We start from the raw sequence: 24,497 nt of genomic DNA, 5'->3' as shown, positions 1-24,497 counted from the left end.
CTGCTTTTTGAGCAATGTCTGAGAATTTAAATTCAGTCTGTCTACCCCTGTGTCTTATAGTCTGTCCATATTTAGCACTCAGGGGCCTTATTGACCCCAGGAGGGGCTTTGAAACTGGTTTTAGGCTTCTAAAAGCATGATAATGGCAGAAGTGAGAGAACCACTGCACTTAGATATTTGGTACCGATATCTTCATGGGTTTAAAGGGTTTTATGCACTATGACAAGCTGCAATGCTGGAGCTGACAATTCCACAAAGGACTTAGAAAATATGCATGTACCTTTGGAGGCCCAAATAGGGGCTGGATGCCTACTTGCAGCCAGCAAATCTACTTTTAAAAAAAACCTCTATTACAGGACAAGAAGACATGCAGAAACAGGCAACGTAAATGTCACAGGGAAAATATCCCTTTCTTGACAACACAAATATGCTTTCCAGTTACCTTTATAACATTTTTTGAGTGGTGGCCCTTTGACACGCTCTAGGACTCTTCATAGTCAAGTGATCAGAAACTCAAGTCCACGATATTGTGGCGAAAGCTGAGACTAGACTTCCGTGGAGACACTCAGGATGAAACATGAAAAGCCCCAAGACCAGCACCTGTGTCCAAGGATAAAAGTCCAGCTGGTCCTCCTTTACTGGTCTAATGTTGCCCTAAGTTCTGGCCAGTTAGAGTACATCATTTACTACCATTTGTTTTATGGGTCAAGGGCTGGCCAGGCAAGGGTGAGCCAGAATTCAATCCATGCAGGAGTGGAGCACAACAGACAAAGGAAGCAGTGAAAACGCTGCTGTGGCTGGTCTAGGTCACTCGCATTAATGAGAAACTAGGCAACAGTACACAATCACACAGGTACAATTTAGTGAAGGGAGTAAAAATAAGTTAGCTGAACAATTGATGAATGAAACTGAACAGTCTAAAACAGTGGATAAAATTGAGATAGTGATGAATGTATAAGAAATTGGAGTTTCTGGTCACCCCCAATCTAATTATAGACCACGCCAATAGTGAAAACACTCAGGATGCTTTTACACTAATTAAGATATCAAGAACAAGCCACCAAAGAGGTCAGAAATGCAAACATGTAAAATTGTTGTAGCAAATCACAATATCCAGACCCGGGGAGTTCTCGAGCCTCTTTATACTGCTGTTACACAACCTGCCCTCAATAAAGCTTCTAGTGGACTGAAGATCAAACCTAGCCGTGTCCATTCCCTGACACATCCTGCACAATTCTGTCATCTGCACAATGGTGTCAGGGTACAAAATAACATAACAGCCCCATCTTGCTGCTTTTTAACAGGTCAGCCTTTTGTACGCCACTGATCCAAACACACACATCTGCCAATTGTGTTGATTGTTTGCCTTCTGACCTACAACAGATATTCAGACCCACAAGCTCAAAGAAATACGTACTGAGCATGCCGATCCTGAGAGTCAGGAGCCCTTCCTCCCACTGGCACGCAGCACCGTCATCCGTGCAGGCCACAGGGCGATCCGAGTTGAGGACCCTAAAATAGCTGTCCAAAATAGTCCTGATCTCCACCTGCCGCTGCGCCGGGCTGCTGCTGTGCAGGATATGGACTATAGCTATTAGATTTTTTAGGGTCAGCTGCAGCAAACGGGCGTCTGTGGGGTCCCTATTTCCCAAGCAACACCAGCGCCTGAGGACCAGCATCAGGACTTCCACCGTGACTGGCGTGATGAGGAGTAGTGCATTTTGCTGAAAAATAATTTTTGGGAAAAGTCAAAGATAAGTACAGAAACATCATACTCCCTGAATATAATAGCAAAGTAATCTTTAAAGCGGTCAGGCGGCACAATGACCCGGAATTATAAAACACTAATCTGCATAATGACTTTATGATTACTGCATGTAAGAATATTATACAATACGTACATAGCATTGTGACCAGCAGTAGCCACTAATCAACACATGTTCTCCCCTCCCCAACTCTTTAAAGGCATGTGGGTAGATAAACTCTGGCGATGCAGCCATGAGCTTGGAGAGGTACACAGAGGTGGCATACACTGAAAGCGACTTTGCAAGGCCCACCACACACATAGGTTGCTCATAGTTCATGAGTCTACATAGCTTGAAAAACGTGCCCAGAGATATTCAACACTTGCTCTGCAAACACTGGTTGGAAAAGACTTGATTCATTTTGAATATGAACACTAGTGAGGTCTGCATCTGCCGGAGTGCCTATGGTGAACTGGTGTGGGCGTGCAGGCGGAGTGCTCCTCTCCCCCGATGTGTTCATCGACTCAGATCCTAGAGGAAAGTGGAAAATATAACACTTCTTGCCAGTAGAGTGCCTTGCTAGATGGCATCAGTGGCACTTGCATCACTCAACCTTCAATCCCCATAAACACTCCGGTAAGCATGTTTCAAACAATGTACACTGAACATTCGTGGCTGCAGCAGGTGCTGTCAAAGTAGTACAGCATGTTGAGCTGTAATGCACTGCTTTTGCCTCCAGCTATTATCCCTCTCCTTTTTTTCCCTGTTTTAATTGCCTCTAGTTTCTTGAACCCAATACCAACATTTAGACCAATATTACCTTGACACCGGAGATGATGGCGCCAAAAAGATGGATGAGTCGCACCTTGAGTAGTTCTGGAAGGTGCTCCCCCTCCTGGAAGGTTTCTGTAAAAGAATAAGGCTCGAAAGTAATGTGATATGCAGCAAGTGAGTATACCTCCTAATGATGGACCAAATTAATTTCTAAGCACCCACAGTTTTGGCAGATAATTGAACTGATACCAAGGGAGATGAATGGCCCAGAATCACTTAATTTGATCATGGGAGCAGGAAAGACAGTCACTGTGCTCTGCTACCTGAGAAGTAGACAACTCAGTCTCTACATTACATCTCTTGAGCTACGCAACACTGAATGAAGCTGATGCAGACATGTCACATGTGGCCAGCTTTCAGTTCCAGGATTGAGAGCTCTTATGAGTGAATAGTGGTGATTTGTTCCCTACAAACTGTATTTACAGAACGCGATTTGAGAAAGGCACAATAGAAAGGAGAAAATTAAAAAGACAACTTTATCCTGGATGCACTCTGGTCAAAAGGGGAGATTAAGAGATTTTATGGTCAACATTGTCTGAGTGGGTGGTAGGGTTGGAAAAAAGCAGTTACATGTCAGGCTTGCAGGCTGGTACCTCTGGAATACTGACATGTCTAAGGCATTGTTAGTCACATGTCAAAATTAGTCTGATACATAGCTGACCCTTCCTCCGTGCTAACAGCTTTCTGGGGCCCTGGCCATTTAAATTGTCTCCACTTTCTGTGGCCCGAAGGTCTGTTTAGAATTGTAAACCTTTTTGTACCATGGTTTATTCACCTAAGAGTGGCAACTTATCAATGGGTCTGCCTAAACATGCTCTATGACAGTATATCCAAGTATATATGTCTGCTTCATATAGAATAATTACTAACCAAAGAACTAGTCAATAGTGCAAATTATAAGCCTTTTCACGATTCATAAATCTGAGCTGCAGATGACACAGTACAAAGAGAAGGGGCAATAACTACATTTACTAACTAGTGCCAAGATTAGTAATGACAACTGCATGAACCTGGTTGACAGCACTGTTGCTCAATCTATTTACCCCTTCTCTACTCCCTCTCTTACTCAAACAGTTCCCCTCTGCTCTTTGAGAAAACATGAAACAAACTATAATCTGAGAGAAATTCTAGAGCAGCCCATTATCAGCAGCTATAGACCCCATCCTGAGGGGAGTGATTGGCTGCCTATTTTCAGCACTGCAATGACTGAGATAAGTCCTTCTTGTGCCCATAAATGGTCACACCCAATAATACATTTCCACATTTTTTTCTTTATAGTTGAAATTGAAAATGAGAACTAAATTATCGTATTTTATTCTCTCAACTTCGATTTTATTTTTGGGTAAAACTTCATAATATAGGGTTGCACTGGTCTGGGTGACTGCCAAATGGGGTCGGAGACATTGTTTTCTACTCTACAATGAACTGATAATTTCCATGTTAGTTACTCCCAATAATATGTCAGTATTTGCTAACAATCGCTCAAATGTTTCAACTGGTTGTACAGCCCAGTGTAACAACGTAAAATGTCATCAGTGACTGTAAGCCCTATTGTCAGATTGGTCAATATCTGATCCAAAATGCAGGATATTGCTGCCGCTACATGACTATGTCTGGCTGATCTATTGGCGTAGAACATTATTTCTACCATCTAGCCACGGTTGCCCATTCACCCTCCTTTTCTTTCAGTAGATTTTTTTCAGAATTACCATTGTACATTTTAAAGAATTTTTGAGACTTCTGAGACGATGGTCTCTGAAAGCTGGGAGTTTTTGTGATAGACTTTTAAATAATATTTTCGTATTAACAAAATATAGGAGTAATTGAATATAGCTACTTAAGGCTGTTGATGCCATTTACAAAATGTGATTGTTTGACTAAAATGTAATATAGGGTTAATATAAAGTTGGGACTAGCGATTCAAGCATAGCATTTCACAATTTTAAGGCTGTATTCACAAATATAACATTCACACATTGAGTATGCTATGGCTGTAAATATGGGAATATATTTATAACTCTATTTTTTTAAAGTGCTTAAGAGCCAAAACAGTTATAATGGGGCTTGTTAAAGTAGTTTAAGAAAGTTGTATTGGTAAAAGGTTTTACGATTATTTAGGGTGTTAATAAAGAATAGACAACTTAGCCGGCATAAATGTGTGGTAATTTTGTAACTAATTTCAAGCTACTTTCAAAAGTTCCTAATTTCAGGTGTCATTACAAACACATGGCAGAGCGTACTGCAGTTGTCACCTAACTATCTCTGCAAACTGTGAAGATTTTACTAACTACTTTAATAACTTAATAAGATAGGGATGCATTATTTCGGGCCTCTTGAATCAGGTTAGGGGCTATGTGAGTTGTGTGATAGACACTGACTCAAAGAATATTAAAAAAGATTTTAGATTTTTAGCAAATTATTTTGAAGATGTTTTTAGCTTTCTCAGCGACTTCCTTCAAAAGGCTTGAAGAAGGCTTTAAAAACAAATAATCATATATCTTGAAAGGCTTTACTGTTAAATGCATTTTTCTAGATGACCACATGGCCCATCAGTTTTACTATTTAAATCAGTAACAACCGCCCCTCATATATCAAATATTTCTTCTGAAGGCCAAGATGCTGAATCCTAATTTACCCTCTTCCTACTGCCCTAGTTTTCTCACGCCGTGTGCTGTGGTTCATTGATGTGTGCGGTGTCTCTAGTCCAAGTCTCACCTCTTGTGGGATCCTGTACCTTGAAGATTCATGCTGCTAGGGGCTGGACCAAACAATTCACATCAGGCAGAGGTTTCCTCACTAAGCCTCTGCAAAAGGTGAATATTAATCCTTGGTCGCTCTAGGGCGCGATATTCCGCTGCTGCCTCTGCCTTAATAACTGTAATGAATGATGGTGCCTTGGTTGACTTATGGAGGGTGACGCATGGGAGTCAGAGGGAGGGCACGTGTGTCAATTATGTACACAATAGCTGGACCTGTATAGATCGATGGTTGGGTACGAGGGATGTGGAGCTTTGGACACGATCTGTGAAGCACTTAGCCCGGACCCTCTCGGATCACACAGCAGTTAAGCTGGAGCTGGTGATCCCCGGGACCCAGAGTGCCGCGTTTGCTTGGCGTTTGCCGCAGGGGGCCCTCCGATATGTGCTGTTTCGTGAGGAGGTTTGCGAGGCTATTCTACACTTTTTCAATGAGAATATTGGATCGGTGAGCTCTGCCGGGACGCTCTGGGAGGCTTTTAAGGTGGTCATTCGCGGAGTGTGTCTTTCTAAGCAACATGGTGTGCTTCGTGCACTGCGGCGGGAGCTAGCCGAGTTGCAGTCGAAGATTGCTGAGCTGGAGGCGCAACTGGTGGTGGACTGGGCTGGCGACACGTTGGCGGCTTTACGGGGCGCGGTCTCTCATTATGAAGAGGCATCCCTGCGGGAGGTCTGCTTTCTGGGGAAATATGCAAGAGCTCGGCGCTACAGGGAGGGAGACAGAGCCGGGCGGACACTGGCGAACATGTTGCGCAAACCCTGGGCCAGTGGATATGTCACCGAAATAGATGGGCCGGAGAATGAGGGGGTGGCAAGGACGGAGGGCGTCATGAAGGTTTTCACTAGATATTTTATGGATTTCTATTCTGCACCCGCTGAGCTGAACTCTGATGCAGCGCAGGCCTATTTTTCTGAGATTAGTTTGCTCTGGTTCGAAGACGCACATAGAGCTTATTTTGATGAGCCCTTCTTGGTGGAAGAGGTTAAGGCGGTGATTGGTGGACTGCCTGGTGACAAGTCCCCGGGGATAGATGGCTTAACTCCTGCTTTCTATAAAGAGTACTCTGACATTTTGGCCCCCTACTTGCTGGAGGTCTATGCTGAGGCGATGGAGACCGGGGCTCTGCCTGCTTCCCTTCGAGAGGCATTGATTGTCATGATTCTTAAGCCTGGGAAGGATCCACATAGTTGTGACTCGTATCGCCCGCTCTCTACTATCAATGTGGAAAATAAAATATTAGCTAAGCTGATAGCGGTGAGGCTGCAGCCATTGATGCCGCAACTGGTGCTTCCAGACCAGTCTGGGTTTGTACCGGGGCGGTCGACGATGCATAATTTGCGCACGTTTTTTGCGGTGCTGGGCGGCCTTGCGGTGGAGGAGGACGCTGCTGCTGTGTATTTAGATGCCACAAAAGCACTTGATTCTTTGGCTTGGTCATATTTATTTGCGCTGCTGGGTAGGGTGGGCATGAGCACGCGTTTCGTGAAGCTGATTCGCTTGTTGTATACCAATCTTGTTGTTCGGTTGCGGATGAATGGTATAGTTTCTAACCCCTTCCCAGTGGCCCGGGGGACCTGCCAGGGATGCCCTCTATCCCTGTTGCTTTTTGCAATCGCAATGGAACTGTTAGCGGCCTTTCTGCGGCAGCACCATAACAGTAGGGGGCTGCCGTTCCAACAGCGTCCTATAATAATTTTGATGTACGCCGACGACATTGCGTTATATGTGCGTGAGCCGAGCAAGAACCTTGATGTGCTGCTAAATGAGATTGTCAGCTTTGGTGCCTTCTCTGGCATAACGATAAACTGGTCTAAATCGGTTGTGCTGCCCCTTACAGCTGGGACTGTGAGTTTTTCGTCGCGATATCCCATTGAATGGGCGGATGGCCTGGTTAGATACTTGGGAGTCTGGCTGAGTTGTGATTTAGAAACCCTTTGGCTTGCCAATTATGGCAAGTTGGTAGCTTGGCTAGAGGACAGGATTGAGGTGTGGCACTCGTTGCCGCTGTCACTTATTGGGCGCATTGGCATTGCAAAAATGGTAGTGCTGCCAAAATTCCTGTATCTCTTCGTTAACCTTCTGTTGGTGCTTACTGTGGGCTTTTTGCGGCGGCTTCGATCGGCGCTGGTGCAGTTGGTATGGGCGGGCGGGCAGCCCAGGATTGCTTGGGAGAAGCTGACGCAGCCGTTTGAGATGGGGGGGGTCTTGCTTCCCCCCACCTGGAGCTTTATTACTATTGTGCGCAGGCCCATTTCGCTTACTACTGGATCCGCCCCATGAAGTACTTACCTCATGTTGCGCCTGAGAGTGATGCGGTGTGGCCGGATAGGCTGCCGAGGGTACTTGGGTGCATGTCTCGGCCCCGGTCTAGGGGGGGTGAACACAGTTGCATTCACCACCGGAGCTTGGGTGGCTTTGCTACGCCGGTCGGGGACGTGTGAGCCCTTTGCTCCTGCGCTGCCGGTGTTAGATATTGCCGATGAGAGGATGTCCCGGGATTCACGGTTACAAGACTTCCTGATCAATTCCGACCTGGCATCGTTGGGAGACTGGTTCAAGGGTGAGCGCTTGATTTCAATGGAGGAGGTGCTCAGCGCTGGACCCGAGAATGCGTTGCATCGGTTATATGTGTTGCATGTTTATGCTATGCTCCGTGCGCAATTTGCTTACCTCCCGGTGATGCCAAAGATTTGCCAAGCGCTGGAGATGCTGTGGCGCACTCAGGCGCCACGTAGGCGCATTACCAGGCTCTATGGGTGTTTGCAGGAACAGCAGAGCGATGTTGTCATGGCTGCTAAGGCTAAATGGGAGCTGGATGTTGGGGAGGATATCTCCAAGGCAATGTGGAGAAGCTATTGTGCGCACATGAAGTACCGACTGCGGCTTATTCACTTTACATTTTTACATAGTTTGTATTACACTCCCCGCAGTTTGCATGCTATGGGGCTGCACGCAGATGCACAATGTGACAGGTGCTGCGTGCCGGATGCTGATTTCATGCATTTAGGTGGGACTGTGGAGAGGTGCGACCCTTTTGGATGGAGGTGATGCAGGCAATAGCGGGAATGACTGGCTTGGATCTGCCTCTTTCCCCTGTGTTGGCACTGCTTGGACTGATGGATGGGGTGCCGCCAGTGTGGTGACGACTGGTGGGAATGCTGCTTTTGCTGGCTAAAAAAAAGAGTGGCGATGTGCTGGGGAAGAGGCAGGGCACCTCGAGGGGCTGATTGGATGCATGACGCAGTGTTTTGCCAGGAGCAATTATCGCCATTTTGGGAGCTGGCCCCTGAGTGCTCTCGCCCCAGGAACATCTGGGCACCATTTCGCTCCTTCTTGGAGTCCTAAAACTGAAATGTGATTCGCTTGTCTTCCTCTGAAGGGTCATGCACATGGAGGTTTGTCTTATTGTTTCCCTTCAGCATCTTGTGAGTTGGCAGGTTGGAGATCCTGCTGCACGTGGCAGCCCTGCCGCTCCCATCATTATCTTGTTGGTGTTGTTGTTGGGTTTCTCGCCCTGGGAGAGTGATGGCATTGGATTCTATCTTGCGGTGTGATTTAATGCTATTCCCTTTGCTCAGTATACAAGATATTATCTGGAGTCTGATGATTCGAGCACGCTGGGAGTCTATACTTGTTGTATCACATTCTTGGTTGATCCCAATGGCAAATGTATGTACACTGATGGTTTATCGCTGTATGTATTTGCTTTGCTCCTGGGGCGTTATTGTCTCTCTTAAAAAATTGCATAAATAAATAATAAAATAAAAAAAATAATGCTTGGTCGCTGCCCCATCCATGAAATATGCTGCTGAAACAAGTGTCCTTACTCTCTTTGGTTGAGGATCTTGATCTCACACGTGTCAGTATTCTTAAGGATATGCTCCAGCAGTCTACATAGAGGAAACCTATGCACATACCTCTTTGCTTCACAACTGGTCTCCACCAATTATCTCCCATCATGTTCTGCTTTGATCCTGTCTGTACTTGTTTTATGTTTTATTATTGGTGCCTCACATGGAACTGTGGGGAAGTGCTTTCTTCTGCGATCCTTCTTGGATATTACACTTTGCTCCTCCCTGGCACCTCTCAACACGGCTAGTTTTCACTTCTAGAATTCAATTCTACAGATTTCCCCATAAGGTACGGCATTGGTAGTAAGCTGCATTCATTTAAGGAGCAGAAATCCCCTCCTACGCTATGCAATAGCTTATCATGCGTGTGTCAAAGCTCCAGCTTGAATTAATTCTTGACATGCATAAGAATGGGCTACATATCTGTAAACAGCATGTATACATTCTCATTGCAGCCAAACAGGAACTAATACTAGTAGAACACAGGTCAGAGTGCATAGTATGGATTTAGAATTGTACTACGTAATCATGAAGACAGCACTAGATAAAGATGTTTATTTCACAAAAGACCACCTTCCAACCTTCTGTAACAGGGCTTTGAAAGGTTCTCAACCCAATTTCTTTTTATCCAGGCAAAACATACATTTTGCATTACAGTTTAACAAATATATATGCTAAAAGCCATAGATTTTACAGGCCGTTTGAAAGACAAAATATTTAGAAACATTTGAGTTTTGCCTTTTACCCAGGAGTAAACGCTTACCATAGCAACAAATCATATATGTACCTATAAAACAACTGTGTTGTGCATAATGATGACTGTTTTCCAGGGCAAGTGGTCTTGAAGATCCATCTCTCTAGCGAGCCCTGAAGGAAGTCTCCTGTGCACCCAATAACCCAGAGCTCAACTTTTATTTTAAAGGCACCTATGTATCGGTACATATCAGGTTCACTAATATGGCACTGCGGCTTAGCTTTCAGGACTATTCTGCGAAAGGCAGAAGTACATATTTCTGTTTTAGTTTCATGCTTACCTTGGAAGTAAGTGCTAAATTGTTTTGGAAGAACGGCCGGTACAAACTTGTATTTGTTCCTCTCTTTCATGCTCACAACTTCTCTGGAAACATAAAAAGACACAGTGTTATGTGTTAGCAGCAGGACGTGCAAGAGGAACTGTGACTATCAACGAACAGCATCACTGTTGCATTGTAACCAAGTATGATTCCTATGATGACGGGTTTGCAATACCCAAGTAGAAGATTAAGCCAGGAACAGTCAGTTCACCCACCGTTATCTATAAAGATCGGTCTTTTGAGATATGAAATGGTGAATAAAGATCCGTCATCAATTCTATAAGATTCAGGTGGAAATAACAGACTTCTTAGTAGGAGGTGCCTCTTGTGCACAAAATGTACAGGTTACAATTGTGGACTTTCCCCGCCACCCTCTGCCGCATGCTTTCCCTCTTTTTCAAATTCAGTAACAGATGATCACTCAGTCTCTAGTGAACACTGGAGCACGGATAAGGGCATTCTACTGAATCTTCTCCCCCGGAAAGAACCAACAAAGTGTCATGGTCAGGCATTCTCTGGCATGATAACTGATGGTGTGGAAGCCATTTATGGGTCAACAGAGAATGAAGCTATGGACTCGACCCTTCCATTTGTAATTGATATAGCTGCCATTTAATGGTTAGGTAAGATGTTTGAGCTGTTGACTAATTAAAAAATAGTTTTAGGATTCTCAAACGAATGTAGCGCACTCAAGGTATGTCATGTCACTTCTTTGGACATCAGTAGGGTTCAAGGTCATGTGATGTCACAGGGGTAAACCGATGTCCAATGTTGCTACTGCCATAACCCTGCTTTGTTCAAATGAAACCAACAGTCCCTGTGTATTTTGACAGGTTTTCTAAAAAGGGGGTGGGTCATTGTAGTGATCAAGACTACAAGTGTAGGTAAAGTAAATATCTTTTAATCTGTAAATAGACCGCTGCGATGTCGCAGCTACCGCCTCAACCGTCCTCTTGACTCCGAGTGTCTCGAGCTCTCTCTAACACGAGCTCGAGACGTAGAACAGGAGTCACGAGGACGCGGCACTACTACATTATCTTCTTCCCTTACAAACGAGGAAATAACAATTTAACCATTACTCAATAAGACAACAGTCTACAGAAAAACAATAACAACAAAAGAAATAAAAATAAATTTAAAGATACAAATTATGAAGAAAGATGAAATCAAAATCATAACTCAAATACATGACACAGAATTAACGGTATCTCAAAGGTTTCACTCTTTGTCTGCCACTCCTGCGTACATAATGTTCAAAAACAACTTTATCAACATCCGCAGGATTCATTTCATCAGTAACTGGTTCACTGTGAGAAGGTTTGTTGAGACATTCCATAGAAAGATCAGACTTACACATTTTGTTAGGAATTTCCTTAACTTTAACTACCCTGTCAACATTCCACCAATTCCGCAAATTAACCCTAACAGCATTACCACATACTTTGTCAATTATCAAGGGTTCTGAAAATCTCTTTTCTCCTTTCTTCCTGTGAACAGGAAGTTTGATTCTAATCTTGTCCCCTACTTCAAATTCATGGGAGTAGACCCTCTTTGATAAGTCAAAGTATTCCTTCTGCTTAGTTTGTGCCCTCCGGACATTATTTCTGACAGTATCATCAATTACACTCCAATCACTTTGTTTCACCCACTTAGACATCCAACCGGGACAGATCCTTGAAGATGGTTTCCTTCCACGCAACAGTTCAAATGGAGAAACACCTGTAGAAGAATGGGGGGTTGTGCGATAAAACCAAAGCATAGTACGTACAGAAATTTGAACATTTGACTTGTTAGCAATAGCCCATTGTACACAATTTCCCAACACTTGATTCATGCGCTCTACAAGGCCATTGGTTTGAGGATGATATAGTGAACTCCTTATGTGTTTAACATCACCTTCTAGTAAAAATTCTTTAAATTCCTGACTAACAAATTTCACACCATTGTCAGAAACAATGGCCGAAGGGAACCCCTCCCGTAGAAATACATCTCTCAAGAATTCAATCACATTTTTTGATGAAGGTTCACCTATAAACTGGATTTCAGGCCACTTAGAATAGTAGTCAATTAAGACTACAGCAAATCTACATGGACTTGGCAAAGCATAGAAAGGACCAATAAGATCAATTCCCAGCTTTTCCCACGGCCTAGCGGGTAGTTCAATAGGTTGTAACGGTGGAGTCCTCACCTTGAGCCCCTTTTCACAACTGTTGCAAATAACACATTCATCCACACAGACATCAACACATTGGTCCATTCCAGGCCACCAAAACGTTTCACGTAATCTGCGCTTGGTAAGTGTCCTACCCAAGTGTCCCTCATGCGCATCAGCAACTATTCTTTTCCTCAGGCTCTCCGGGGGAACAAATCTCTCACCCCTCATCAGAACGCCATCCTCAACTGACATTTCACCTGACACCTTGACAAAAGTTTGAAATTGAATAGGTACATTTCTTTCTCTGGGCCACCCTTCTTTTATAAATTTCACAATTTGAGCCAACACCAAGTCTTTCGCCAATTCCCTTTTCCACTCACATTCACTTATTGCGCACATATCTTCCAGATCAACAGCTGCTATAAAACAATTATCAACATCATCTTCATCTTCATCCTCACCAACACCCGCACCCTCAACCAGAGGAAATCTGGATAGAAAATCCGCTCTAACATTCTTGTTACCTGGAACATAACGGACTTCAAAATCATATTGCAATAATTTTGTGACCAATCTACAAATGCGAGGTGTTGATTCTCTGATTTTGTCTCCAGTCAGAATAGGAATAAGAGGACTATGATCTGTGCACAACACAAACTTGTTTCCCCAGACATACGGATGAAACTTCCTTATAGCCCACCAACATGCCAACAATTCTTTCTCAATAACAGAAAAGTTTAATTCAGACCCTCTCAAAACTCTTGAGGCATATCCCAAAGTTTTTTCCGTACCTTCTTTCACCTGAGTCAACACAGCACCCACACCGAAACTGCTCGCATCAACAGTTATGATACACTGCACGTCTGGATCAAAAGGTTTCAGGATTTTAGGCCCAACTAGTTGCGACTTAATCCACTCAAACGCTTCCTGACAATCCTTACTCCAAACAAAAACAACATTTTTCTTTAACAAATTCGTTAAGGGTTTAGTTTTAGTAGCGTAATCACTCATGAACTGTGAATAAAATTCACACAAACCAATAAAAGACTTCAATCCTGTTTTGTCTGATGGTGGAGAAGCATTCATAATCGCTTTGACCAACCCTGGTTTGGGTTCAATCCCTTGTTCAGAAACAACATGTCCTAAATATTCGACTCTATTACGCAAAAATTGGCATTTATCACTTTTTAGGACCACTCCTTTCTCCTGCATGATTCTTAACACTTTCCTTACAATGTGATCATGTTCCTCTTTGGACGCTGCATGGATCAACACATCATCTTGAAATACAGCTACCCCTTTTATGTCCTTTAATATCTGAGACATTACTCGCTGAAAAACAGCTGCTGCTGAGGCTAACCCAAAAGGCATCCTGCAATACTGAAATGTGCCTAAAGGTGAAACAAAAGCAGTAAGATGCCTTGGGGCCGGGTCTAGAACAATCTGATGATATGCTGTAGCTAGATCCAACTTGGAAAACCATCTTGATTCACCAATAGTAGCCAGCATTTCCGTAATATTAGGTAAAGGATGCGAGTCTACCCAAATATGTTTATTCAAACTGCGCAAATCCACACATACCCTCAAATCGCCATTGTTCTTCCTTGCAATAACCAAGGGAGACAACCACAAAGAGGAATCTATAGGTTCAATTATACCTTTCATACACAAGTCCTTCAACTCCTTTTCCAATTTGTCCCTCACACTGAATGGTACACTCCTAAATTTGTGTTTCACTGGAATGGCTCCCTCTTTTACTTTTATCACATGAGCAAATCCTTCAATGGTGCCCAACGTTTCAGAAAACACCAAAGGAAAATCCTTTATCAGACTGGCTGCATAATCGTCTGATTCTACAACAGATACCTGTTCCTTAGTGCCTGGCCTCAAAACCATTTGGAATAAACCTTGATGGAACCAACCTAAAATGTTTAGTCCCTTTATCGCCACATAAACCTTGCCAAAAATTCTTCTTCCCTTGAACTCAAGTACATCTTTGAAATAACCAGCCAATTCAATCTTTCTCCCTTCATAAGAGACAGGTGCTCTGTCAGGTGCACAGAGAGTTCTCTCTCCCCAAACCTCCTTGCACAGCTCTTGAGTAATCATTGTGATCCGAGCTCCAGAATCCACCAAAAGTTTGATCACTTTGTCACCAACACCAATTTCAACATAAGGATCCACACACCTAGTAGGATCTCCAGTTACTATGTGATCCTCTGTGACAATCATCACCATGCCTCTGAATTCTTCTTGGATTCTATCTACATCATTATCATCTACTTCTGTAACATACGCCACCCCTGAACTATTTGAAAACCTCCCTGAACCCTGTTGATAACCAACACTCATTGTGCCACTCTGACACACTTTGGCAAAGTGTCCAACTTTGTTGCACTTCCTGCATGTGGCATTCTTAGCAGGACATCCTCTGCCACTCTTAATATGGTTCTGATTACCAAACCGAAAACAGATGTTGCTTTGCTTAAAAAATGGTTTGGAAGAAGTCTTAGTTGATTTTAACATTTTTCCATCCTGAGAATTCACTAATCCTATATTTTCTGTCGTTCTGGATTCCAGTTCCTTCACAGACACTTTAGACGTCTCAATACTCTTTGCCAATCGTAATGTCTCATCCAGTGACGGATTGCTCAAAGAAAGAAGTTTTTGTTGGATAGTCTTGTCCGTGCATTTAGCAATAAATTGGTCTCTGACCAGCTGGTCACTAAACGCCTGAAACTGGCAATCAGCTGCAAGTTTTCTCAGTGCTGATACAAAGGTATCCACGTCTTCACCAGGATTTTGTTCTCTTTTGAAAAACTTGTGCCTAATAACGACTAAACTGGGTTGTATGTCAAACCTCAGTTCCAATTTTTTTACTGTTTCGGCATACTCATCAATCTCTTCTCCTTCTTCCAATACCAAGGCAGGAAGATATTTAAAAACAGATCTCCCTTCAAATCCCAGGGAATGGAGTAAAAGATTTTTTTTTCTTTCAGGACGGAAGCGTGCTGCACCAATTGCTCCTAAGTACATCTCAAATGCATCATACCAATTTTTCCATGGAATTGGAGGGTTACCCGGTGTTTCCAAAAAAAATGGAGGTGGATTCACAGACTGCATTCTTAAAACAGTACAAGTGCAGAAGGTAAGTAATATCACAGGGTGTGTGACGCAGAGGACAATGAAAGCTGAAGAAACCCAGTCAGAATTTTTACTTAACCTCCTTTACTTTTACGCCAATATCAATATAAGATCCACAGCAGATCACAGTTAAAAAAAAAACGCTGAAGTTTCCTTGTAATATAAGCAGCAAACAAAAAAACGAACTGTCAAAATTAATTTCCTTCATAAAATCAAAGTGCAGTACCTCTTAAATCCATGAGATGGCAGAGTTGGACCAAAAATTCCAACTAACTGCTTCAGTTCTTTGTGAAAACAGAAAAGAAATAACCAATCATGAACCTAGATTGACGTTATTATTAGCTGTACTTCCTGCTTTGTTTTGACGAGGAAAATGGGTCCGATGCAGCGATCCCATCCTCGTCGCCAGAAATACTTGTAGTGATCAAGACTACAAGTGTAGGTAAAGTAAATATCTTTTAATCTGTAAATAGATTGCTGCGACATCGCAGCTACCGCCTCAACCGTCCTCTTGACTCCGAGTGTCTCGAGCTCTCTCTAACACGAGCTCGAGACGTAGAACAGGAGTCACGAGGACGCGGCAATACTACAGTCATGCTGTGAAATATGCAACTACCAAGGTTGATAAATGTGCCAGAAAAATGTGGGTTAATTTTGAAAATGGCTGTATTACAGAGAAATATGTCTCTTATCGTTTTAGTGATGAAGTCAAAGACTGCAATGCCCGCTGCTCTGACATTACATTTTTTTCTGAATCTATTTATACTATGGACCACCAAAGGTGGAACGTTTGTGGAATCTTGAGTTGTTCCACTTCTTCGTTCAGCATCTATACAGTGTGTGCTATACAACAAAAAAACACCCATTTCACAGACTTACCCAGTGAGCTGCCTTCTCCAGGTCTGATAGGGATCAAACAGGCACTCACACAGGTGCAATGCATAGATGGCGATGTTCTCAAACTGAGACAGTGGTGGGAAGCCCTCTTTATGGCTGTGGTCCTTCAACTAACATACAGAAGAAAAAGAGGAAAGACTGTCACATACACTGCAACATATCTCCTAAAACGCGGCTACGCACCCATTCCTGTTTTGTGCTTAAAAGTTACCAACTGCATGCATCTAAAATCTTTAAATCCTTCTACAAATTTGCTATGTGTGACTTTGTACATCAACATACTGAAATCTCTTTGTATAACAGCATTGCTGACAGAACTTTAAAGAGAATATCAGAGCAAAGTTATTGGTTATGAAACAAGAACTGTTCTATTGGCTACCTTTCCATCTTATTCATTTTCCTTAGGTTTATCCCTTCCTTGTCTCATGTTACCTTTTCCTTCCCTGGTTGTCCGGATCTTGTCCTCCCATATACGGTCTTGTGCACATTGCCTCATCCCACTTGTGCGTTTTGAGCAGGAGTTCGGATTTTATTGGTAACAGAATGCAAGCAGAAGGGTTGTTCATGGCACTAAGGTATTTTCAGAATAAATAGTTGACTACAGTTTCTGGTCTCCTGACTTCTCAACAAGACCTAAATTCTTATTCCATATTCAACAATTGACCAAATTGTTAAACTGTCAATATTAAGCACTATACAAAAGAAAACTAGGAATTTAGTTATATTCTCTTGTAGTTCAGCTGAATTATAAAACCAGCTTTTTAGCAGGGCCAGCTCCTCCGCTATGGCATAGAGTGTCGCATCACTTCTGAAAGGCAGAAAAATAAAATTATAATAACAGTACTTTATTATCATTTTATTTTTCCACGGACTGTAGGTAGGAGCGGGGCCAGCAACCGCCACGTCACCAAGGAGGAGGAGTGCTAAGTACGCATGTCAGTTTGGTCAGACGCATGAGGCATGCCAACATGCGCACTTAGAACTCTTTGCCTGAGCTGTATTTTACAGTCGGTGGAGACCAAGTGCAGGCTCCCACTCCCTTCCTGAGCAGCATTTCAGCCCACTTGAGCCAATTCCGGCATTTCTCTCACGCTGTGTAACAACATGAGAGAAGTGTCTGGATTAGGTAGGGAGGGCAGCAGAAAAGCACTGAGGCGGCGTCCAGCAGCGCGGGTAAGTTTTTTTTTCTTCTTTATTTTCCCCCACCCCCTGCCACCCACCGCTCCACACGCTGCCCCTTTGGCCATCCCGGGCAGCGGCTGCCACTGCTTCTTAGCTGTTAAAAACATGGTAAGACATCTGCACAACCACGTAAACTTTTCGTGTTGACATGATAGTTGCGAACGAGGCGCAAAACCAAATTGTCACTTTCTTGAATTTACAAAACCCAATTTATCAGGGATAAAGTACCCCATGCTGTACATTATAAAGATATCACAAGTCAGGGAGGGGTTCCTTTATAAGGTTATGGAACTCCAAGTTCAACACCTCAGAGTATGTTACTGGGGGAGAGGAAGGCACTAGCCTGTGTTCAAAAGGGTGCTAGAAGTGCATTCCTGCCATTGGAAGTGTAAATTGGTGTCTGTGTTTGAAGTGAGCACTTGGGTGTTGCTGAACATTGGGAACTAGCAGCCTCTGTTAGAAGTTCCTAATCCTGTGCCTTGGCTCTCAAGAGGTGGGCACAGATATCCACGCTCATGCTTAGTTCACAAACACAGAAGACCGTGGCAGATAAACACATGACATACCCCCCTCGTGGATAGCTAGATTCTCCACAGCAATCTGGTCCATGCCACCTCTCTTCTCAGACTACTTTCCATAGCTGGGCACCACCAACAGACAATGGGAATAAGGCAGGACATTTGGAAACAGGACAGAGCTTCTGGAAAGCTGACTGGGCTACATTAGAAAAGACCCTTGTCATCAGAGGGTAATAGCCTAATTTAGGTTTCTGTTAGCTCAGGCAGACGTTTGCATCACTTCTGGTAGTTCTGCTCACTCCTCAAGCCTGTGAAGACTGCAGAATAATGGCGGTACATAATACTCGGAATTAAAATCCTAAATGAATAGTATTAAATGAAAATATACATATTTTTATAACATTAATCAGCCTCTAGAGGTCAGCTGTACGGTAGAGCTACAGCCTTCAAATAATTATCTCACGTACTGGATCCAAGTTTATGAATATGGCCAGAGTTCTAAAACAGACTATTATTATAGAATTTCTAGCGACAGCTTTAGCCGTCTTGCTAGCCTCACGTAATTACATCAATTGATGAATAAACAAAAATGCAAGTATACCTACAGAAAGCCACTTCAGGCTATCTCTCTTCATCCATTGGTCAACTGTTAATCTAATTTTGCTTTTGCCCATCACAGCAAAAAACATGGGGAAACTGTCAGCCCCCTTTCAGACTGTGAATGACAGACACCATTTGTCCTGAAGACATGCACATATCAGTGTAAATAGAGGTGTCCTCACTGCAGAGGTTCAGAGGCCAATAATTTACTTTCAATGCTTTTTTTTATTTTTTTTTTACTTTCCATTCTTTATCATTTTATTTGTGCATTTAAACTATGCATTTTAGTTACAGTAATTAAATGTCAATATTAACTTTGTTGCATCAGTTAAACATTTTTCCGTGATGTGCATTAAAACTAAAAGAATGTCTATGGCTAGTAAGCACCCGCACAGTCCTACTGAAAATGTATGCAATGGTCATTTTATTTTAATTTAAAATTTTAATTTCAAGTAAGAACATGAGCACCACATTTAGACAGATACAGGTTTATTTTTTCCTTTCTTTTTATTTTTGTGGTATTTGCTTGGAAAAAAAAAAAAAGAACCACTGCGCCAATTCGCGCAGGCCAGAACTACTGACCTTGCCGATGCTTGTTTAATTTTCTCGCAAGGAAGGGGCACGGCTTGACAAAATGAGGCAAGACCACCTCACACGCTTCCCACATTCCACTTCGCTTCCAAATGACAGTCCACACACTCAATTCAATCATGCAGCTGTCCCCTCCAGCTCCCAAGCGCTGCAATGCTCAAATTATGAGAGTCTGAAAGGTGGTGCGGGTAACACCCAGTTTACTCACCCTGGATGTAGAAGCTGAGAGCACGTTAATAACTTCGAAAATGAAAAACGGCGTGCGGTCCCCCTCCACGTTCTCCAAATTTCTGTTAAGGAAAGAAAAAACACGTAGTATTCGGTGGTCTTCTAGCCTAGCAGAGACTCCAAGCTTCCACATAGTGCCTTTGTGCACCGTAAACATCCCCACATCCTGTTTTAGCTGCCAAGTGAAGCAAAGGCAGGTCTGGAGACCTAAAACTAATCATTCTGTGCAACTACCCACACTCAAGAAGCAGAGGATATTTAAAATAATAAAAGAGCAAATTGAAGAATAAAATAAGACCTGCAAAAAATAACAGCGAAGCGCAAATAAGCATGCAGTGCCTGACAAAAGCTACTCACCTGTAACAGCTACATGTATGACAACCATACAATGGTCCATGTTATTTAAGAGACAATGCACCTTTTGGTGTGCACATGATAAATGTATTTTCACCATTCCCTGTGCTTCAATTGTCATCATCATTTTTATTGTTATTATCCATAATAATAATATTTAATTATCAATGTTATTAAGGCGGAAGAAGCATGCGTACCAGAGCATGCCCTGCAGGGCCTGCAATACTTTTCTTAGGGACAAAAGGGGTCATCAATTGTTTTATGGCTGGCCAAGCCACTTTAGCATGGGGTGGGGGGTTATTTGTAGCTGGCTACGTGGACAACCAGGAGGAGTGATGGGCTCCATCCTCATTACAAGAGTTGTGACTTTAAAGGCATTTGGTTGCAGTTTTCAGAAAAGATTCTTTTTTCTTAGAATATGAGCTATTACCCAAAAACTGGACTCAGTTTACCAAAAAAAAAAAACTATCCATTTTACTTGTGAGGTCACTCGCACCCCGTTCTCAGCATGCACAATGGTCAAGTATTTTTTCTCAACATCTACTTTTCTGGTTAACCAGACAAGTGAAAGTGGATATAATGAAGGTGAGCTCCTGAGCTGGCAATCCACACCCCTCGGAGAGCAGAGAGTGTTTCTAGTGTTATCATGATCACTGTGTGAAAAGTAAAGATTTAGACTTGTGTGGGACAATTCCAAAGGATGTTACCGAGGTTTGGAGGCCTGGCGCTGCCAGTCTTTAGTCAGCCACGTTACAAGGATGGTACATGCGGCGCAGCGTGGACGACAACCCATGCTGGCATCGTTTACCTAAACTCTCCTGCAAATGCCCACCACAACATCACAGCGTGTCTGAGGGGGTGACGATGAAGTGCCCCCGCCCTGGGGCCACGCGCAGCCTATTTGCTGGCGCAGCGGTGGGTGCAGCCGCGCAGCTGCCGGAGCCCTGATTTCAACAGCATTGAAAGATGGCCGTCTGCGTTACTACAATGCTGCTCCCAGCGGCCGGCCGATGCAGAGCGCCCCGGGGGAGGGGTGTGGCTTGGGGTGGGGAAATGTTTGAGAGGGTAGCGAAGCGCTGCTAGCAGGGTCATCAGCGCCTTGTGAGTATCGTGATGCCTGACAAGACACACTCCCTTCATTGTGACACAGCTGGGCTCATTTTAAACTTGTTTTGCCGGCAGTTAGACTGCTGGTTACGGGGGACCTTCCCTCGTGGGCTCCTCACGCCGAAAGCTCCATAGCCCCCTCCTCCATTAAAGACGTTATCATGCACGGTGACGGTGCACAGGGGCTGCTGACGAGGCACAGCAGGCGGACGGCGATCCGATCTCTCTTGCCCGGCAACGCAAGGGGATCTCCAATCCTCCTCCAACAGATGAATATGGACATTGCAGCCCTGACTAGAGACGTCATCAGGGCGCTTGCAGAGCTTGACCAAACAGGGAAGGGGATTGAATCCGCATAGACCTGGTGGTGGCAACGGTGGCACGGCAAGATCAGGTGTAGGACGATCTGATAGGGCGTCAGCTCTCAAAACCCAACAACAAGTTCTAGGAGAAACCCTAGAGGACTATGGGAATCGATCCGGCTGCAATAACATCCGGATTAGAAGTGTGAGCCCCTCTGTGTCCAATGCCAAGCTTGGCAGCTACAGCCGGAAGTTGTTCCAGCATATTCTTCAGGACTCTGAGGGCTGTGATCTCATCCTTGAACTCAATCATCATGTTTTTTCCATGTACCAACATCAGAACTACCTGGCACTTGATGTGCCCCCCAGAGTCCACTTCTACATGGTCAAAGAGGACATTCTGAGCACGCCCCGGAAGAAGGAATCCATCATCTTCAGAGGTGATAATGTCTCCCTTTTTCAAGACCTATCCATCCAGACCTTGGCCAAATGTCGCGACTTTCAGGATGTTTTGTCTCACCTGCATAACAAGAAAATCCAATATCGTTGGGCTTTCCAGTGTCCTTGCGCTCCACAGATGAAGCCCGCACTCTACTGCACATGGATCCTCCTGCTGGTACCGGAGGCGTCCCATCTGCATTCCCCCAGGTCCCAGTGCCCAGATAAATGGCAACGACCACCCTCAAAGGTAGACTGAAAAGCTTCTAAGAAACGTACTCGTTGGCACAATCAGCATGCGGATCAGCTTGACCCAGACACTGCCTGAAAGTCTTCTGGATGATTGTTACCTCTGTGGTCGGCATCAGGCCTGAGGAGGAGGCAATTGCGGATTCGTTTGCTTCCACTGGCTAAACTATTCCTCCTTGTGGCGATCATTCTTTGATATCTATGGTCCCTCTGTGGATATGTTATCCTTCTTTTAAGCAACAGCTGTAGACTTGTGGGAGCTCTGGGACGCCTTCGAGAGTGACCCTTTTGCCACAGCCCATGGTTATCACCCAGCTGCCAAACTTTGTTCTGTTTTTTTCGTTGACTAATGTTGTTTGTAACCTGTATTGAAGATTCAGTCATTTCCCTCACACCCTGGTCCAGGGCTCGCACCATTCGCCAGAGCTCAATTGGTTTGGACATGGGATTTTCCTGGGGGGTGAATCTCTTACTTGGGCTACCACTCCTGCAAAAGATTCCTGGGATTCATGGGCTGGAGGTAGATGGCAAACAATATAAATTGGAAGTCTTTGCCGATGACGTGTTATGTTTTCTCACACACTCGAGGCATCACTTACACAGTTATTGGACAAATTAAGATGCTTAGAAGAAGCCTCAGGCATCTGTACCAACTACTGTTAATCCACGGGCATCGGGGTAGGTGACCCAACCCACAAGGTTCGCCCCTTACTCTCCACATTTGGCTTGGGGATCTACTTCTCCTTGCTATCTAGGGATTCACCTAACAGTTCGTAAGCTCCATGACCATAACATTTCACCAGTGCTGGATGCTCTACTAAAACACCTCTACTGCTGGTGGCAAGGTGGAGATATTAATGCTATGAAGATGAACTATGTTCCATGTCTAGTGTACCTGACGCCTCCCTTGTGCCTGAGGACCCCTGTGAGACCATCCAATAAACTCAACAGCAGCTCCTGCACTTTGTGTGGCACACTCAACCGCCCATATACCTAAAACAACACTTTATAACAAGTCTCTAGAAGGCAGGTTGGGATTTCCTAACATAGAATATTATATTACGCCGCCCAATTACAATCTGCCATGGACTGGCAGAGCCCTCCCTATATGAAGCCTTGGGTGCCCCTCGAACAGGGATGCTCATTCCCTTTGTTGCAGCATATTAGTGGGTTGAGGCCCTGTGACTGATTTCCATCTTCTCAAATAACTCTATACTCCACCACTACCCTTCTCAGGCACTGGGACAGTATCAACCATAGACAGGCGGCTACTACTTACCGCTCTCCACTGTCACCCATAGTGCACAACCCGGACTTTATGCCAGGCACTCTTGACGCAAACTTCACGGACTAGGGAAACGGGGTGCCCCATTTATTGAGAGACCTATATCATGATGGAACCCTGCTAGACCGGCATACTTGCAGGTTACGTTTACACTTGACCTCTTCTAATGACTTCCAGCTTAACCAATTGCTACACTGGGCAAATTGGCCCACAATGAAGGCCATGGCTAGGAGAGCCAAGACACCCCTAGAACAACTCTTTGTACAGGGGTCTACTAGGAAGGGTATTACCCGCCTGTACTTAGTTTTCTGTGATGTTTTTCAGCCATGCAACATCCATACCAGTCGCAGTGGGAAAAAGATCTGGGCATCATTCTTTCTAACAACATCTGTCAGTGGTTGTGGGTGTGAGCGGCCAAGACTTCTATCTGGCTACAACACAAAGCAAATTCTTACAAACTCCTTACAAAATGGTATTTAAGTATAGTTCAGTTGCATGCTATGATGGGAACTCCTAACCGTTGGCAGGGCTGTGACATGTGGTGGGAATGTGTACATGTTAAATGCTTTTGGGCGGGGGTACTCATATGGATCTCCCAGATCTGCTCATCAACCATGCCATTGGAACCCTTGGTGCTTTTATTGGGAGCGGCTTGGAAGGACTCTGCCTATTGAAACAACCCTCTGGGGCAAACTCCTTACCTTTTTCTGACTAGGGATAGGATACTATAGCTCCCACCTGGAAAGGCCCCTCCCGCTAAGTCTAGCTTTGTGGTGGACTAAGGTAGGGACATTTACGCCATGGAACGACTGGCTACTTTGGTTGCAGATACGATGTCTAAATTTGAACGCATCTGGTCACCCTTTAAGACATATGTCACAAGAGACCGGGCAAGTGTGAATCCTACCATTGCTGCACCACTTCTTCCGCAACAGGTTCATATGGAGGGTCTTCGGTTATTCGATGGTGAACTGGCGCAAGAAGACTGACTAATGACCACGACAAGCCTTGGCATCAATGTTCCCGTGTAATGATTTTTTATTGTAATGCATTGCACTATGTGCTATTGCGGCACTGTTACTCTTTGTGCTCACGCCTCTTACCTGCTTTCCCCTGAGTACCAACCAGTTAATATCTTTGACTTAATTACTCAGACTCACCATCCTACTGGTTAGGGTCGATTAATT

General features: G+C 44.1%; 1 protein-coding gene across 6 annotated transcripts in view; it reads right to left on the bottom strand.

Annotated features, from left to right (window-relative positions):
* NBEAL2 (neurobeachin like 2) overlaps positions 1-24,497 on the bottom strand; it is a 646,515-nt gene that overhangs the window by 284,341 nt on the left and 337,677 nt on the right. For all 6 annotated transcript variants that reach the window (XM_069210922.1, XM_069210925.1, XM_069210923.1 and 3 more), the window contains exons 4-8: positions 19,556-19,637; positions 16,439-16,566; positions 10,222-10,304; positions 2,566-2,651; positions 1,418-1,724 (exon numbers count right to left, since the gene is read on the bottom strand). In XM_069210922.1, the coding sequence (XP_069067023.1) occupies positions 1,418-1,724; positions 2,566-2,651; positions 10,222-10,304; positions 16,439-16,566; positions 19,556-19,637 (686 nt within the window). The remainder of the gene's footprint in view (positions 1-1,417; positions 1,725-2,565; positions 2,652-10,221; positions 10,305-16,438; positions 16,567-19,555; positions 19,638-24,497) is intronic.

Source organism: Pleurodeles waltl, chromosome 10 (assembly GCF_031143425.1).
Source record: "Pleurodeles waltl isolate 20211129_DDA chromosome 10, aPleWal1.hap1.20221129, whole genome shotgun sequence".
Lineage (NCBI taxonomy): Eukaryota > Metazoa > Chordata > Amphibia > Caudata > Salamandridae > Pleurodeles > Pleurodeles waltl.
The sequence above is the reverse complement of the archived record's forward strand: the minus strand, read 5'-3'. Positions and strand labels throughout refer to the sequence as shown.